The sequence below is a fragment of the Gallus gallus genome, chromosome 2 (assembly GCF_016699485.2).
Source record: "Gallus gallus isolate bGalGal1 chromosome 2, bGalGal1.mat.broiler.GRCg7b, whole genome shotgun sequence".
Taxonomy (NCBI): domain Eukaryota; kingdom Metazoa; phylum Chordata; class Aves; order Galliformes; family Phasianidae; genus Gallus; species Gallus gallus.
In genome coordinates this window covers 116,275,814-116,293,867 of record NC_052533.1, presented here as the reverse complement: position 1 = coordinate 116,293,867, position 18,054 = coordinate 116,275,814, and the positions used below count along the sequence as shown (strand labels likewise).

At 38.4% G+C, this 18,054-nt stretch overlaps 1 protein-coding gene across 14 annotated transcripts in view; it reads left to right on the top strand.

The window, feature by feature from the left end:
* Positions 1-18,054, top strand: part of NCOA2 (nuclear receptor coactivator 2) — a 192,466-nt gene that overhangs the window by 112,827 nt on the left and 61,585 nt on the right. For all 14 annotated transcript variants that reach the window (XR_005856145.2, XM_025147995.3, XM_015282896.4 and 11 more), the window contains one exon: positions 626-798. Coding sequence is in view for 13 of the 14 variants with exons in the window: in XM_025147995.3 (XP_025003763.2) it covers positions 626-798 (173 nt within the window). In the remaining variant the exon portion in view is untranslated. The remainder of the gene's footprint in view (positions 1-625; positions 799-18,054) is intronic.

Sequence of the window (18,054 nt, the reverse complement as noted above, 5' to 3'; positions counted from 1 at the left end):
AAAACTGTTTTTTGGCTGATCACTGCAGAGAGTCTTCAGTCACTCATACTACCAATCTAAGAGGTTTTTTTTGCTTCCACTCTTGTGCATCATTATCAAGAAATTGAAAAATATTTCACAGTTTCATAAAATTTACATGAGCAATACTGGAATAATTTTTAAGCTGTAACTGCTCATTTGTCATATTTTCTTATGACCTTCTTGTGTGATTTCAGAAAGAGATGCAGGGGGTGTGGACTGTTTAATTTAACTTTCTAAGCTGTTTTATTTCCTCATACACTGTCACTGCTTGGTATTCCTTGGATTCTCAGCAACGTGAGGAAGCAGACTTGTAAATGTTCAGATGTGACCACTGCCCCAGTTAATCCTTTGTTTTGAACTTCATATCCCAAATCTCTTTTGAAACAAAACATGACTACAGGGGAAAATAAATAATGTCTTTTTTGACGCTGCTTTGCTTGTTCAAGAATAAACCTTTCTGTTTGAGTAACGCGTGTGTTATAGTTTTGTAGTGAGAAGGCAGTTCTTTCTGGTTTTGTTAGATTACTTTCAAACCATTTAAAATCATCTTTGACCAGAAAGCAATTGAACTGACATTAAATACGTTTTTATGCTCCCCTCTCAGCCCTAAAAGAAGCACTGAGAAACGCAATCGTGAGCAAGAGAATAAATACATAGAAGAACTTGCAGAGCTGATTTTTGCAAATTTCAATGATATTGACAACTTTAACTTCAAACCTGACAAATGTGCAATCTTGAAAGAAACTGTGAAGCAAATTCGTCAGATAAAAGAACAAGGTAAGAAGTCTAATTCACTGACTATGAATATTCTCCATTCTTGTTATTACTAAATTTTCTTTTTACAGACTCAGTCTCCTCAGACTTTCTTTAGCAAATTTCCAAGTGGCTTTTTTTATCATTATAAAAAGCATTATAATGTAATGTGAACGGAGTGTGTTAAGTATTGCGTTCAGCATTTTAAAAGTAACCTTCACTAAAAATTCAGGAATAGCCGACAGGGAAAGAAGGTCAGTCAGACTGATGTGTGCATCGAATGTGACTGAAATCAGCTCTACTTGAACAAAAGTTAAATTAGCAGGATGAGTTTGTGGGAAAAAAAGAGAACTGATATACTCTTGCATGGATGATGACTCCACATGAATTAGGAATAATCCAGGAGAGCATTGGATATGAAAGTATTCTGCATTCCCTTTCTTGCTTTCTTTTGTTCATATGAATAGATATTGTGGCCTAAATGGTCTGTGTCCCCTAAATTCTGACATCACATCCTGAACTACAATAGATCAGGAGCTATTCTAATCTCCAGATAGGGTCCTGTTATAAATGTAAACCAGAGAACGTGACAGTTTTCTTCCTGTTCTTTGTCTAGAAGATTAGTTTTGTATTTTTTTTTCTTTTGTTATATTTCCTATTTAAAGCAAAAAAATAATAATAATTTAGGAGCTTAAAATTTTTGGAAGTGTTTTTGATGGCACGGGTCTATCTGGACAGGCATGAATAGCGCTGCAGGTGTTTGGGACCGGTTCAAGTTCTTCAAAGTGTGTGCAGATTGGTTTTCTTTTAATTTGAAAGAAGATTGGAATTCCTTTATAAGCTGTATTTAGAGTAATTCCTTTGGTTTTCAAACACTTTCGCTTTTTTCACTTTCAAACATCTCTCACTTTTTCAGTATCCCGTGGTTTCCGTAAGTAAATAGTGGTTCCTTTTCCATGCTGTATACATGAATTTATAAAACTGGAGATTACCTCTTGCTTAATTTAGACATAGATTGATTTCTAAAACAGGTACATAAGTAGATCTGTAGTTCCAGATATCAACCTATTCAAGGTTAAATGGAAAATGCAAAGAGTCAAATTGCTTCAAAGTCTGTGACGTGTCAGTATTCGATTAATCTCTAGAAATGTTCCACTCTCTAGGTTTGTTCTTTTCTTAATGCTAATTAGGTTGCCATTTTTTTTTTATTTTGGTGAAATTACTCATGCCTCATATTAGGAGAATTTCCTTATTTTTTTATTCACTCTTCATTCTTCCATTTTTCACATTCAATTTTGAGTTTTTGTTTTGCTGCTGTCAGGGGGCACATTCTCCTTATGCTTACCTGAGATGGCATAAGGAAGAAACAGCAGAACTGTGTTTTCCTAGGAAGTGAGTGCACAGAGAGAAATCTGTTAGTCCCCTTCATAATTCACTAAAAAAGCTCTAGGAAATCTAGTGTGAAAATCTGACTCTAAGTAATGCTGCCTTTGGCAAATGCAGGGCTTTGCTGGTCAAGAGCAGTATCTTAAAAGTGGTTTTTTTTATAGTTATAAAATGCTCACGTGCATCAGACCAGATTACATCCACGTTGTGTCGTCATGGGCTACCAGTAGTGCCAGAATTGTGTCAAAACAAAATGTACCCTTCATTTTCTAAGCTCATAACATTTTATTGCAAAAGCAATTGAAAGGAAAATTGTAAAGATAAGGTAAAAAAGCAACGAATGCTGTTTATTTCAACAAGGAGAAGTAGATTGCTACCGTTGAACACTGAAGACACTAAACTGCTCTTTATGATGTTGATCTTTTACACAAAGTTCTTCAGCTGAGAACAATTAGGCTGCCTGATAACTGCATCTTTCTGTAAAACTCATAGCTGATGTAAAGTAGACTGTAATCCTCTCTAGAGGGCATTGCAAAACACTGAGGCCTTGAAAATGGTCACAACAGCATCTTAGGGTCTAGAAACAAGGATTATTTTATTTCAAATTAATCCCTTAAAATAATTGATATCAATTTCTATATATAAGCTGCGTCTGTTTGTTGTTATAGTAAATGTAAAGGGATTTTTCTTTTAAGAAAAAATTCATGTGACAGCGTATTCTGAAATGCAGCATTGTTTTGAAACAGGCATTTTGCTAACAAATGCAGCTCACGTACAGTAAACATTCAAACTTCACAACCATTATTTCTGTTGTTCCAAGGAAATGTATTGAAGAGATAATGAAAATATTGCTATTACTGTCTCATGCTTTGCAGAGATTTTATCATTTCACATGGGAATCCTGCACTTGATGTATTTCAATGATGAATATATAAGTTCTAGGTTGTTAGAAATGTTTTGGTGGCTTTTCCACTGCCTAGACGTCTTCTTTGAAAGGGTAGATAACAGCAGGATAAGGGGAAACGGTTTTAAGTCGAAGGAGGGAAGATTTAGGTTGGATGTCAGGGGGAAGTTCTTTACAGTGAGAGTGGTGAGGTGCTGGAACAGGCTGCCCAGAGAGGCTGTGGATGCTCCATCCCTGGAGGTGTTCAAAGCCAGGTTGGATGGGGCCCTGGGCAGCCTGGTCTAGTATTAAACGGGGAGGTTGGTGGCCCTTCCTGTGGCAGGGTGCTTGGAGATTCATGACCCTTGAGGTCCCTTCCAACCTGGGCCATTCTGTGATTCTGCGTATTGTGTGATTGAAGACCTTTACAGTGGTGAAACACATGCATTACGTTAAATAGTACATCTTTCTAAAGCAAAATAACAAATATAATACTATAATTACATAAAGTGCTGTGAGAGTCGGGTATAAAAATAATGTTGTCTTACATTTATGATATTTTTTCTTTAAATATATATATATATATATTTTAATGTTACACTGAATACCTGTAGGAGAAAACTTGAATTGAAGGTTCTGAATGTCATGAGTGGTTCTGCCCAGACATGGGCAAATTGGGGTTGCTCAGTTTTTGCACAGTGAGTCTTTGTTCAAAGACAAAAGCAAAGTAGTAAAAACTTATTTCAATTTTATTAAAGAGCTTGGATTTTGTAAACAAATACTAAAAATTCTCCAACACATTTTCTTCTGTCTATAAATAGAATCACACAGTAAGGTTTAATTACCTACAAAAGCACAGTCATTTATAAATACCTTGTAAAGCCACTGAAGGCAACAAGTTTTATAGCTGCCAGTGAGATTTGACAAGGAGGCTTTATTCTAGGTTCTAGGAATGAAAGCGGGGAAAGAAAGAGTACAGACTGAGATTCATTTCCCATGTCAAGCTCTCTGGGCTGGTAGCTGAAAAAAGTAATAGATTTTTTGCTGCGGAAATACTGTGTAATTTAATATTTCATTATCTGGATGCATTTTATATGCAAATATGTATTTGCCATACTGTATCTGTTATCATTATATCATTTCTCACAGTATGCACTTCAAAGATTCTTTAGTTGTGGTATGTTAAAGATTCATTTTATTTCAATTTGGAAGCAAAGTTATAAATATATGCATGTAACTGAGTTCACTAGATGAATTAAAGATATTTAGAAGATGTAACCATTGCATGCAGTTTTTAATCTGGATTCTGAAATGTTTGTAGTACTTGGGAGAATGAAGATGAGTTTCTTAAAAAAATAAAAAAGCTTAATTTTCTTCTGAGATCTCTTACCGTATTATCATACAATGATCTCATACGCATTTGTTGTTGTCATCCAGTGGAGATTAAAAAATGTGTTTTCAGCATAAAGATGAAACGGGAGTTCAATTCATGTGAATCTTAATTTGATATTTCTATTGGAGATTTGAGAATTTTGCTTTTTAAAAAGCAGTCTTTTTTCTTTATGGTGTTGGTGTTCACATGTATACGAGCACATTAACTTCATATCTGCACATGCTTAGTTTAAAGGGCTTGTTTTAGGGAAGCGTGAAGACCTCTGGGGATAAACGTTCCTTTATTTGCCAAGTAGCCTAGAAGCTATAATTAGCTGTCATCTAATCAGTTGAACTGTTTCACAGTGATCTTACTGGTTTCATACCTATGGTAGGCCCTCTCCTTGAATCGTATCCTCTGAATGACTCTCCCCTTCTTTCTCATTATTGTTTTAGGTTGCTACATCCTCCTTTAGCTGATTTTTTTCCCCTTTATTAAGCACTGTATCAAAATTAAACCTTTGCCCTTAGTTGAAAGCTCTTTCATCTGTCGCACTAACATCAGTCTCAGCAGGTAAATAGCTCACATTATCAAACAGAGACGATTCATTATATTTCACTGCTTGAACATCTTCTGGTTCAGTCTTTGAAACCTCTTTATCTTCATTATCTAGTTGTGCTTTTACCTCCTTCTCTGGGAATCAGAAGTGCGCTGGGTGCCAGAGGACAGTGAAGATCACCTCAAGCTCCTTCAGCAGCTTCTCTAGTGAGGCTGTGTTTCTGTGACCTGTCTGGTCGGAGTGCTGCAGAACGTGGCCTGCCACAACACGAGGGTTTTTCCTCAATTCGCCTGAGTACCTGTTATTAAATTCCAGATCTACATCTCTTATTTTTCTCCTATTTTTCAAGCCTTTCTTTCTTTTTTCAGAAGCCCTTTTAATGATGACATGCACTTGGGTTATTTAGATTCATTCTCAGTGGGATGTAACCTACTGTACCAAAGTATCCCCAAATGCAATTTGATCTGTCAACTCTGTTTTCCTATGGAGCCCAGCTTTCACTTCTACCCGGTTCCTGAAAAGACTTTGTGTTCTGCGTATCAGGTTTTCAGTAGTACAGGGAAGAGGTATGAGGGTGGTGATTATCAGTCTCGCTGTTAATTTATACTTTTGAGTTGTCAGATCTTGTTTTCAGAATAGCCTTACAAGACAGACCTTGAACAGAACGAATCACCACGTGAAAGCTGAACACCACAGGGGGAAGGAATATTAGTTGATGAAAAGAGACATGCAGGAGCTGTATGAATTAAAAAAAAAAAAAAAGGCTTGTTGTTAATCATATATATTTTATTTTGCTGATTTCACCTATGATAGTAAAACCAGTTTTTGCTTCCCTATAGCAGTACTGCTATGTAATCACAGGTTTGCTCCAGCAGGTATTCTTTGTTACCTGCAGCACCAGTATGCACGTAAAATTGCTTGCTAAAGGAAAACAGCATGCTCTTAAAGGTGTAATGAGATGTTACTTTTGCTGCTGTTACTTTGAATTTATCAGATCTGATAAGTTCATTGTATTTGAGATGTCAGGAGATTTAAGATTGATGCCATCATATACATTAATTTGTACTTATGGAATCTTTTTTGAAGGAACTCTGCATGGCTATTATTGGGTTATGTATGCTGTGCTTTCAGTTTGATAGGATTCTAAAGCTGAATTAAGTGTCAGAGGAATTTGTACAGTGAAGTGAAGCAATTTATGCAGAACATTTACAAAAAAAATCTATTACTGAATTTGTTTTGCTGTCTCCACTACCAACAGCTGAGAGTGATGCGTTGAAAATGGCTTTGATCTTCCTCTGTACATTGTAAAGCGTTTCAGCTAAATATCCTGTTATGTTGACTTAATACTTGCATGCCTCCAGAGAACTGCTGATTCAGTGGAGAATTTAGACTTTTTAGGTAATGCAAAATGTCAGTTTCTCTTCTGGCTTGGATGACACGTAGTCATTAGACAGCAGATTCACCAAGTGTGAAATTTCCTGGGGTCTTCTTATTTCAGTGGAGTTGAAGATCAGACAGACTCATTGAAATAGGCTTTGTCTACACATAAGTTAAACATTTAAACTATCCTGTATAGTTATCGTTTTCTATGTAAACAGTGTTGTGATTTCCCTAGTATGGCTTATGGTAAGAGTATCTGAAGACTCCCTTATGGCATGTAGCTTGTCTACACTGAGCTCAAACTGTCACTTCAGGAAAACAGGCAAAAATAATCACCAGACTGTTAATCAAAATTGTGAAATCAGCACAACATCTATAAATATAACGAGATTTTATTGGATTGTTGTCATTTTTTGCTCCCTTAGTCATGGTTAGAATTTTATCTGCTTGTTTAGAATAAAGATGGCCTTGCTCCTCAAAGTTAATGAGACTGTTTATTTGTCATCTGTGTAGGAGATTTAGGTTTTTTGTGTTGGTTTTTTTTTTTTTTTTTCCCTCACTAAGAGCAATAATAGAGTGATCCTAAGGATGTTGATATGTGGGCACAGACTAATCCACAGGAAATGAGGCAGCTGTTGAAAGCGCTACTTCCACCCATCTCAGCCCTCATTGTGGCCACAAGTTCCTGTTCCTTCCCTTCCCCTGGCATTAGCATTTATGCAGTTGAGCCATATTTTCGATTTGGCCAGTCTGTCGAAGTAGTAGAGGAGCTGTTTCCCCACAGAGCCTTGCTGGGACCTCCTCTTACACAGCTATAGGCACACCAGCAGTCTGAGAGCGTGCAGTGACTGAGCCATGGTCTGTCTTATGGCTACCTTGAAGCTGTTGAGCATTTCTGGTTGTCAGAGATGCCTTTCTCTTAAAAAGACATGTGCCTTGTCCATTGGTTCTGGGGATAAGTTTCTTAAAGTTTTAGACTGGGAATCTAAGCTATGACTCCAAGTTGTGGCTCAAAGTTGAAGAGGAACTGAATGTTCAAATCTTCACCGGTATTTCAATTAGCAATAGTAGTTATTGGCAAGTGTTACAGGAAAAGTTGTTTGCTTTGTATCCTACTTGAATTCTGCTTTTATTTGATTTTTGTTTTGTTTTCTTTCATAACTTCTAAGTGACCAAGAGAGAAAATCATTCAAAACTAGTGAAGCATGGTTGTTTATTTTATGTTCTGTACCTGCAAAGCTGGTTGTGGTCCAAGAGGTGTGGAATGCTATACAGGATTCAGGTGGTTCTGCTAAATCTTGCATGCTTTGGGAGATTTGGCTAAAGTGCTCCTTCTTTGTTTCTTGAAGGAGCGTTTTCACTTAAGTTTTGTTTTTGTTAATTTAGTATTTATAGAATTGTCAATATGTGTTTTAACTTCTGAGAGTGTAGTAAAAATATATAAGTAAAGCAGAGGCATCTCTTCCTGAAATTTAGGATTTTGGAGGCTACCATCTCAGCAAGCTGCATTTAAGCTATCCCTGAGTACTTCGAAGTTCAAACCTCTACGGTTCTTCTTTTGCCATTTATCATGTAATCATTTATGAACTCTACAGATATTATAAACGCATTTTTACATTTTAAATATGAAAAAGAATAAAACACAGAAATTAAGGCTCACACACATAAGTCCACAATTTGAACTAGGATTTTAGCCTACAGATTCCCACCAACTGTGCCATCTGGTAGAAATATTACATTTAGATGCTGAAGAAGGATTAGGAGCACCACTCAGCTCGGTGTCATCAACCAAGTTGCTAAGACTGCACTAGATCCCTTAGCACTGATAAAGATGTTGAAGAGCATTGATCCCAAGATGGACCCTAGGCAGACACCACTTGTGACCAGCCTCTACCTTGACATGGGTCTGTTGATCTCAGCCCTCTGGCTAAAACCATTTAGTCAATTCTTTTTCCACCAAATTGTCCACCCTTCAAATCAGTATCTCTCCAATTTAGAGATAAGAACGTGGTGCAGGACTATGTCGAAGGCCTTGCACAAGTCCAGGTAGATGACATCATTTGCTCTTCCACTGTCCACCGGTGCCATCACTCCATTACAGAAGGCCACCGGATAGATTAGGCACAATCTGCTCCAGCCAAAGCCACGCTGCTCAGATCCTCTCCTCATCTCACATGTGTCAGAGTACTGTGTCCAGGCCTGGGGCCCACAGTACAAGATGTGGAAATATTGGAGAAGGTCCAAGGAAGGGCCGCAAAGATGATCAGAGAGCTGGAGCACTTATTTTATGAAGAAAGGCTGAGGGAGCTGGACTTGTTTAGCTTGGAGAGGGCTCCAGGGAGACCTCATTGTGACCTTCCATTACTTCAGAGGAGTTTATGAACAGGAGAGAGACTGACTTTTTACACAGATTGATAGTGATAGGACAAAAGGGACCAGTTTTAAACTAAAGGAGGAGATTTACATTAGATACTAGGCAGAAATTGTTTACCCAGAGGGGTGGTGTGGCACTGGTTCAGGCTGCCCAGAGAAACTGCGGATGCCCTGTGCCTTGGGGCATTCAAGGCCACACTGGATGGGACCCTGGACAGCCTGATCTGGTGGTGGCAGCCCTTCCCACAGCAGGATGTTGGAACTAGATGATCTTCATGGTTCCTTCCAACTTAAGCCATTCTGTGATTAGAATCTTAGTGTCTGTAGTCACTACTACTGTTGGAATATGCAGTGTGAAAGGTACTGACTCTAGGCCACCAAGGCTTGCTGTTTGCTTTAGATTAGTGCATGCAGCTTGAGCAACATCTAAAGAAAGTAAATGAGGCAGGAGCATGTTACCTTGATTTTCTTTGTAAAGCTTAATTTATGGAATAGCAAATTAATTTACTGAGAGTAGTGATGATACTTCAGTCAAAATAAGATCATCTACTATAAGGAACTCAGCTTGTGTTGCATGGCTTTTATCTTTTCTTTTTAAAGAATGCGGACTGAAAAATAATAATACAATATTTACTCACAATAGAGTGCAATGTCTTTCATACCATCTTTGAATCCTGAAAACCTGTGGATTCTCAGCACGTTATAGAGGTATTGATCAAAGGCTCCGTGTTCAAACTGAAAACAAGATAATTGCATCTGTTCTAACTCATGCCTTTTCTTATTTCTGCAAAGATTCTGTATATGGACAGCTGCACAGTTAGTTAGAAATGGGGATCTCTGCAAATGAAATGACTGAGGATATGAGAAACAGCTAATATTTCAGGTTTTGGTTTCTTTTATGAAAACCCACAGTGTGCAATGGAGGAAAAATATATCGACTGCAGCTTGAAAGATGACATGGCAAACACTCATTTACTTTCTCTGTGATGTACACTGGAGCTCCTAGTGAACATCCTTAGGCAGGTGATTAGAGAGCCAAGACACACATGCCTTATGTTTCCTTTTGTCGTTAAAGCGTGTTGGCACATTTGTATGTGTTTTACAAGGCAGTGAGTGCTGTAATATGTGCACAACACACATATACAAACACACATACTCTTCCTCTTCCCTCTGAAGGCAACCCATTCTTCTCTAGAGAGAATGTCAGTTAGGAGATGGAGTCAGGAAAATTCATAAATAAATTTAAGTTCTGCTAAAGTAGAAAAAAGTCAGAGTAAATGTAATTGCAGACACTCCAAAACTGGAGATGTTCCAGTTACTGCCTTGTTATCTAAAACAGTATCCAGGTGTCCCTCTGAACAAGCAGCAGTATCCTACATCTGTTGATTTAGGCTCTATTCATCTTGAAGCAGGAAGGCATTTCCCTGCAAACTTTGCTGATACAAGGCAAAACGGAGCAGTGCACTGTGCCTGCCACAGAGGACTCTTTAACAGGCAGGAGCAGTATGCAGCCTAAAAGCTGCAGCCTGTGGCCAAAGTCAACTCATACATGAGATGCAGATTCTGAGTTGAAAGTTATTTGAAATTTGAAGCAACTTAATGGAGAATTTGGTGGGTTTCATCAGCCCTCCCAATCAGATTTGAATATCTTTTGAAGTGCATATTTTGCAGTGCAGTGGAGGTTCTTGGCATGATGCAGAAATCACTTGGTAAAACTTTTTGGGTTCTGTTAGGAAGATCTGGCTAGACTGTTAATAGCAGTCCCTTGTCATCTGAGTTTGTGCGACTATGAAGAGAACTAACCTTTTACTGGTTGTTTTTATTTCTGAGGCACAGTTTCCTAGAAAGACTTGGAACAACCTGCAGTTCCCATGATCCTTCTGAGAAACGTCTTCCAGAGACAGGTTATTCTATGTCACATTAGGTCCGGGCCTATGTTCAACATGGAAGAGGAAGTGTGCTTAAATATAACAATTGAATCACTTGGAAATGAAAAAAGAGGAGGAAGAGATGTCAAGGTTGTTAATTCTAAATATAGGTTGGAAAACTCAGAATAGTCCTCATTTAGATTTTTCTTGTTTTGTTTGTTTTGGTGCTGCGTGGAAAAACATAGAGCTGTTTTATGCCAATAACATACTATTTTTCCTGTCTCCTTTGCTTCTACAAGACCTTCTACCCTCTCAGCGTGGAAGAAATATTTGAATGGTTGAGTTGAATTTTCTACCTTTAGTTAATTTTTATAACCCCCCTTGATTTTTCGGAACGCAGTACTCCCTGACCAGTTGTCAAAAGTGATACTTTATGTAGAACAGATTTTCTTTCTCTTTCCATATTTCTCCCTTTTCTCTTGAAGAGCTTTATTTTTCAGGCCTTGTTGTTTTCCTTTCTCTCCTTTTTAATAATTCTGTATTTTCCCTTTCATTTCTACCCCAGTTACGCTATTTTATGGCTTCGCTGTAGCTTTAGTTGTGCGTCCAACATCACCATAACTGTGATGGTTTCCTCCATTTCGCTCCTTGTCTCTCTGATACTGTTTTTTTCTCTTAGTGCTGCACTAAGAAATAATGAAATGATTTTAGGGAATGTGATAAAATTTACTAATAAATTGTTGAGTGTTACAGTGATCAATATCAAGGATTATTGTAATTACCATGATGCTTGGGTGCGGAGTCACCATCTCCCTACCTGCTAGAGTTGCTGATTTTAACTGGACGTTTATAATGCAGCCTGTTGGGCTGTTTTACTTAAGGTTCAAAATGTAATTGTGTGTTTACAATTGACAGTCTGAACTACACATTGATAGATGTTGAGAAGCCAGTCCATAAACTTTTATGAAATGTAACTCAGCTTCATTGTGAGTTGTGGTGTAAGAAGGCTCTTTCCCTGAGCTCTGTGATGGTCATGGGCATTGAGGTTCTTTCTTTCCTTGAAGCTCAGACGAGGGGTTCTCAAGAACTTAAAACTTTCCCAGAGACTTGTGGTGGTGTTTTATTGTTTTTCAACAAGGCTTTGGCCTAGATCTACAAAAGGGCTTAGAGTTTAGATTTGTAGATAAAAAAACAGCATCCCGGCATCCTGTAGGAATAACAATTGTTATTTAAAAGATAGGTGGAGTGAGAAGCAGTTACCCAAGTTTCCTTCCACAGGAGAATAAGTAAATTGCTGACCTGAGGAAAAGGTTCTGGATTAGGACTTCTGATCTGATCTACTGGCTTTGCTGCAGACCAGTATTACCAGCCTTGGTGTCAGGGAGGGGCATGGCTGGTGTCCTTAGTCTTCAGCATTTCCTTGGTAAAGCCACAACTGCTGAGTGGAGGCATCCAGCCTGGTGCAGCAGTTCCCAGCCTCACGACATGGAGCATCTTCTTCTGTGAGCTGCCAGATGTCGGTGACTAAGGGAACCCTTTGCTTTCAAAGCAGGTCGAAGTTGCTTCGTAGAGCAGAGCTGATTAAGTTCACTAAGAAAACAGAGAAAGCAATTCTGTTTTTATTTTTCTGTTTATGAATTAATATATTGAATTATAGTGCCATTTAAGACTGGATGCTGATCTCTACTTCATGACTTTAAAGTAGAGAACAAGAAATGATAATGCCTGATTAATTATGTTGTAAGTATGGTTCAGTCTGTTGAAGGGAGCCTGTTTGTACCTATCAGATCTATTAGTAACCACTTTAAAATCTGACAGAACAAATTCATGTAAATTGAACATTCATTGAGATGAAAAGTGAATTTGTCTGGATGTAAATCTTAGCAACCAGATAAGCCAAACTTTTCTAGGGTGATGAAATAAAATCTTTTCATTTTAAAGAGTGTCTTATACTACTACCATGTTAGTAGTCATTAGCATCCTTCCTGACTGTTGTATTTTAACTCTGGCAAGCAGCTCGGCACCACACCACTACTCACTTTTCCCCCCTGTGTGGAATGGAGGAGAGATTTGGAAAGGTGAAAGTGCAAAAACTCACAGGTTGAAATAAAGACAGTTTGCTAGGAAAAGCAAAAGCTTCATGCACGAGCAAAGCAAAACAAGGAATTCACTTGCTACTTCCCATCAACAGGCAGATGTTCAGCTGCTCCTAGGAAAGTGAGACGCATTGTATATTTTTCTACTTGCAAACATCACCACCCAAAACATCTCACCTATCTCCTCCTTTATCTTGATACTTAGTACTGAACATTACGCCACCTAGTGTGGGATCTCCTTTTGACTAGTTTGGGTTAGCTGTTCTGGTTCTGTCCCCTCTAGCTCCTTGTGCCCCCCCAACTCCTCTTTCCAGCAGAGCAGTCCAAGAAACCAGTACTTCCTTGGATCTGTGCAGCACTGTTCAGCAGCAGCTAAACATCGATGTGTTATCACTGCTATTTTCATCAAAAATCCAAAACGCCGGCTCATATGAGACTTTACGAAGACATTTAACTCCATGCCAGTCAAAACCATGCCACTGACATTCCTAAAGCAATGTAGCCACTATTGGAATATACAAAATGAATGTTGAACACAATTTCATGAAGAATTTAGATTACAGTTTTCTCTAAGTAACTATCATGAAGAAGATGTTCTTTAAGGAAGCTTTTGGTTTTTTGTTGTTTTTTTGTTTCCTTGCAGTAATAGCAACATTTCTGTTTCTAAACTCACTTAAATGTTTGGCTCAGGCCTGTGCTGATGGGTAAGAAAAGCAAGAAGAGGGGCCCCAGTGTCTATTTCTGAACAGTGAGCTATTATAGGGAGAAAAACTTAACTTGTTCTCAGTGATTTAGAGCTTTTTCATAAAAGATTTATCTCCAATAATCTGAGCTATTAGAAACAGTAGGAGTCATGTTCTGTATGTTTGCATGGGCACATTAAATTAGACTTGTTTCTGTTCTTCCTTAGCTGCATTCAATTATCTGTGCTCAGTTTTGGCCTACACTTCATTGTGGAAACTTTTTCCTTCACAGAGATCACAGGGAGCCCGTGATCCCTCATATTTCTTTTTGGTGCGCCATATTGGGGCTCTTGAAAATTTTTGCAGTCGTCTATGGCAATTTATAAAAGCAAAAAGCTCTTTGCATGTTATTGTGAATGATCTGGTATGTCAGGAAGATTTATCATCAGCATCCTAAAATAAAGAAGATATTTTGTAATCATGGTGATGTGGCGTTCAAAGAGAGGGAGTCATCTGGTTCCTTTTAACAGTTGGTCAAGAACATAAGAATAAGACTTCAAGAAATGGCGTCTGACTGGATTAATATTTCTTTGCAGTTTGTTATTTTGGACTGAGTTTTGGAAGCCTATAGGTTTAATTAGCTCAGCAATTATATTTGCCGATTGTAGTCTAAAGAGCGTTAACCATTGAATTTCTGTTTTCACTATCTTGCCTGTGAGTCTTATGCTTTGGAGAGCTGTTAACTTTTGTGAAAGAGATATATTGTTTCTGAGACAGCAATGGAGCCCTGTTTTGAGCTAAGTTATCAAATCCTGCCATATTTCTTGTCTTTGAAAACATCAGCTCAGCCAAAATGTTAAAGAACATTGGGCTCCAATCATTTAGACATTCATATTAATGCTGTTTTTAGAGATGAATTATCAAAACAAGATGAGGTTACTCACTAAGTAAATATCTGACACTTAGAAAATGTAAAATGCCAAAAAATACAGTAACATTTTCTGTCCTAATTCAGTACATACCAAAGAAAATAATTACTCTGTTAAACTATGTGGTGCCAAATCCTTATATCTAATATTTCAGTGCGGAGGTCAGTTGGCTTGGCCCTTTCTTTTGGAATTTGGCCATATTGATGTAACAGATTTTAAGTTAGAATTGATGGATGCATAACATTTGTTAGTATGCAGAAGTAGGTAGTTTAGATAAATTTTTTGAGGTATCCGAATACCAATAGACACAAAACTGTTTCCTGAGAAAGAGAGAGAGAGAGAGAGAGAAAGCGTGTAACTACACCTGTGTATATTTGAATATGTCTATCTGATTCCAGAGTAGTTCATCAGTGAGGGAATTTTTATCTAAGACACTGATGGCCAATGTAATTGATCTGCATTGTGTACTCCATAGTTGTCTAAATACTGTATTGTAGGCAATTCTAATATATTCTAAATTGTACCACAGGCAATCAAGGATTTGAGCCTACTTGACGTTTATAGGAAGTGCAAGTGCAGAGGGGAAAAAAGTGTTTTAAACAGCATTTTAAACCACTGAAGATTATAAATCCTTAGTGCCATGTTGGGTCTTGGCCTTTTGATATGGACAGGAAACTCCTTTGATAATTTATTTGTGCTCTTTCCCTAGGCAGTCAGTCCAAGCTGGAAGGATAGCATTAGTGGCCTTTTTGGAGAAAAGAGAAAGAAATGTTGTTTAAAAACATAGGAATACACACACACATATTTGATTTGTCTGTTTACAGGTGAACACACCTTTTTAATGTTATTTAAAATTCTATGTTGAAAGTACTCAAATATTTTCATAAGCTAAGAACTGTCTGAAAATTCTGCATCCTGTTGTATTCCCTTATGCTGGGCTGTTTGTTTGTTTGTTTGAAAACTTAGTGCTAGAGGTCAATGTTGAAGCAGATCCAGATGATGACTGTGATGGAAGCTTAATTCCACATTCAGTACATCTTTATGAAAAACAACTTGCCACTCAGTGTGGTAGTTTAGAGCAACATCACGATTCAAAATGAGGTGTTGAGTGAAAAATAGTTTCTCGAAGCAGAGCAGTTCTAAGACTTGGTTTAAATTTCACTGAAATAGCAGTATGACACTTGTCCTTCTGTGTCTTTACTAAAGAATGACAATACTAGAAATAATCTCAGCAGGGAAATTATTTTACTTGCCATTTTGTTTTGTATTTTGGACACATGTTGAGGATGGAGCAAGTTGTTAAGGATTTGGGGTCCTGGCTGGGACAATTTATTCTTCAGCTCTGTTGTAAGCAGCAGCAAGTGGGTTGTAATTTTAGGTTTTACTTCTCTTCACAATCCTAGCAGCTTTTAACTGAAAGCAGTGACACCATGGTCATCTCAGGGTTGAATAATCCCTGCTGCTACGCTAAACAGAAGAGAAAGGCTCTGGGCAGCCTGGTCTAGTGGTTGGCGGCCCTTCCTGTGTCAGAGGAATTGAAACTAAATGATCTTTGAGGTCCTTTTCTACCCAGGACGTTCTGTGGTTCTATGAATCTATGATTCTACGAAATGTGGGAATGGTAGCTGCATATTTCTGCAAATAATGTTACTTCTTTAAAAATGGTTGTGATTTGTAGCATTTGCTGTTAAATCCAGAAGTTATCAACCTTTAGAGAAGATACTGAAGTATCTTCATAGAGGTGAGACTCAGGCTCAGTGCTCTGAAAAGAGCAATGTCTTGACTGCGGCAGCTGTGAGGCTGGGGGCTCCAGAACTGGTGGGTGGGCACAGCAGGAAGGCACACTTGTAAGGCAACGCATGGAACTGCAGGAAGCTTTCTTGTCCTGTTCTTCTTCAAATTGCACTTTTTCTTCAGATTGCAAGCTTGGTTTCAAGAAGTAGACCATTAAGTTTTGTAATCATGAAAGAGAAGAGGGATTGTAGTGCAGTGGCTGAAAAAAAAGAAGTAAAATGGGAAGGAGAAGAAACTGAAAAAAATGCAGTAAAATGCATGTTAAACTATTTAGCAAGAGTACATACAGAGGTACTAGGCTTCTTTCTGTCCCGTAGTTAAATATTATTCTTGGTGAGTTGAGTTTAATGATTTTTATTCTTGATGTCCTGAATTTTTTCCAGTTTGACCGAATGGAGGGGATTATTTCACAGACAGCTCTTCTAATGGAAGTTGTATAGGGTGAAAAAATGCTGATTGGAACAAAAAAGAATGATGGAGTAAGGGCAGCATTGCTACCAGAAAGGAAATGGACTAATTTTATGTGTTATTAGTTCAGTTTGTTTCTGCTCCTAAATCCACCATGGTTTTTCAGTGCTTATTTTACTTTCAGTGTTTAGGGAAGTGTTACATACTCGCTGCTGCTGTCTCTGAGTTTGTGAAGATCAGACATCACTCAAAGCCCGAAAAGCTCCATGAATGTTCACCTCTATTTGGTGGGTGTGTGAGCATACAGAGCTTTTTGTAGATCCGTTGTCTTCCCAGTGCTTCCTTACAGCAGTGCTGTGCTGTAACCTGGCAGCAGCTCAGCACCAAACAGCCATTTGCTGAGGGATGGGGGAAAGAATCAGGAAAACAACAACAAAGAAAAGTAAAACTCATAGGTTGAAATAAAAACTATTTAATAAGAAGAGAGAAATAGCAGTTATGATTTTATATATTTATATTTTTATATATTGTTAATACATATATGCATACACGTAGGTTGCTCCAAAAGTAATGTCTCCTATTTATTTCCATGGAAACTATAACTGACAGAAAGAGCACAATATCACTATTTGATAGAACATATTCTCAGCTACAGACCAATTTTTCAATATAGTCACCACCATAAGTTATGCATTTTCATCAGCAGTGAACAAGAGCCTTCATGCTGCACTTGTAAAAATCTGCACCAGCAAAGGTGACCCACTGTAGCTTTTGCCACTGCTGGAATGCACCACCCACTGCCTCACTGTGCTCACATCCACTGTTTGACCTCCTTAAATGTTCAGCAAGAGTTGATGAATGTTAATTGGTGCCATTTTGTCCGCATGAAGGAGTTCAGTGACACACCATTGCTCCATCCGTACTTCCATGCCAGACGCCATTTTGTCAGACTGCCCCTCTGCTGCCATCTGTCACACGGCAGCAACATGGAATGGAGTATTGGTGGGAAGGTTCAACCTCTACTGCCGTACCACTACCACCTGCCTCTGACATTGTGAGCCAACATAATTAAATAGGAGGCACTACTTTTGGAACAGCCCTTGTATGTGTGTGTGTGTGTATATATATATATAAACACAAAGAAAGTGATGCACACCACACAGTTGCTCGCTACCCACTGAGCAATGCCTAGCCAGTCCCTGAGCATTGGCTGCTCCTCCGGCCAACTCCCCTCAGTTTTTTCACATGATGTCATACAGCAGGGGCTATACCTTTGGCCAGTCTGGGTCAGCTGTCCTGGTTCTGTTCCCACCCAGCTCCCTGCACCTTCCAGCCCTCTCACTGACAGTGCAGTACAAGCAGCTGAAAAACTGAAACTAAAACATCACTGTATTATCAACATTATTTTCCTCCCAAAGGTAAAATATAGTGTCATACCAGACGCTGTGAGAAAAGCCAGCTCTATCCCAGGTGAAACTGTGATGGCAGGAGGTTGGGGCAGGTGCCTGCACCAACCCCACACCCTGCTGTAAGCGCTGTTACAACCAAG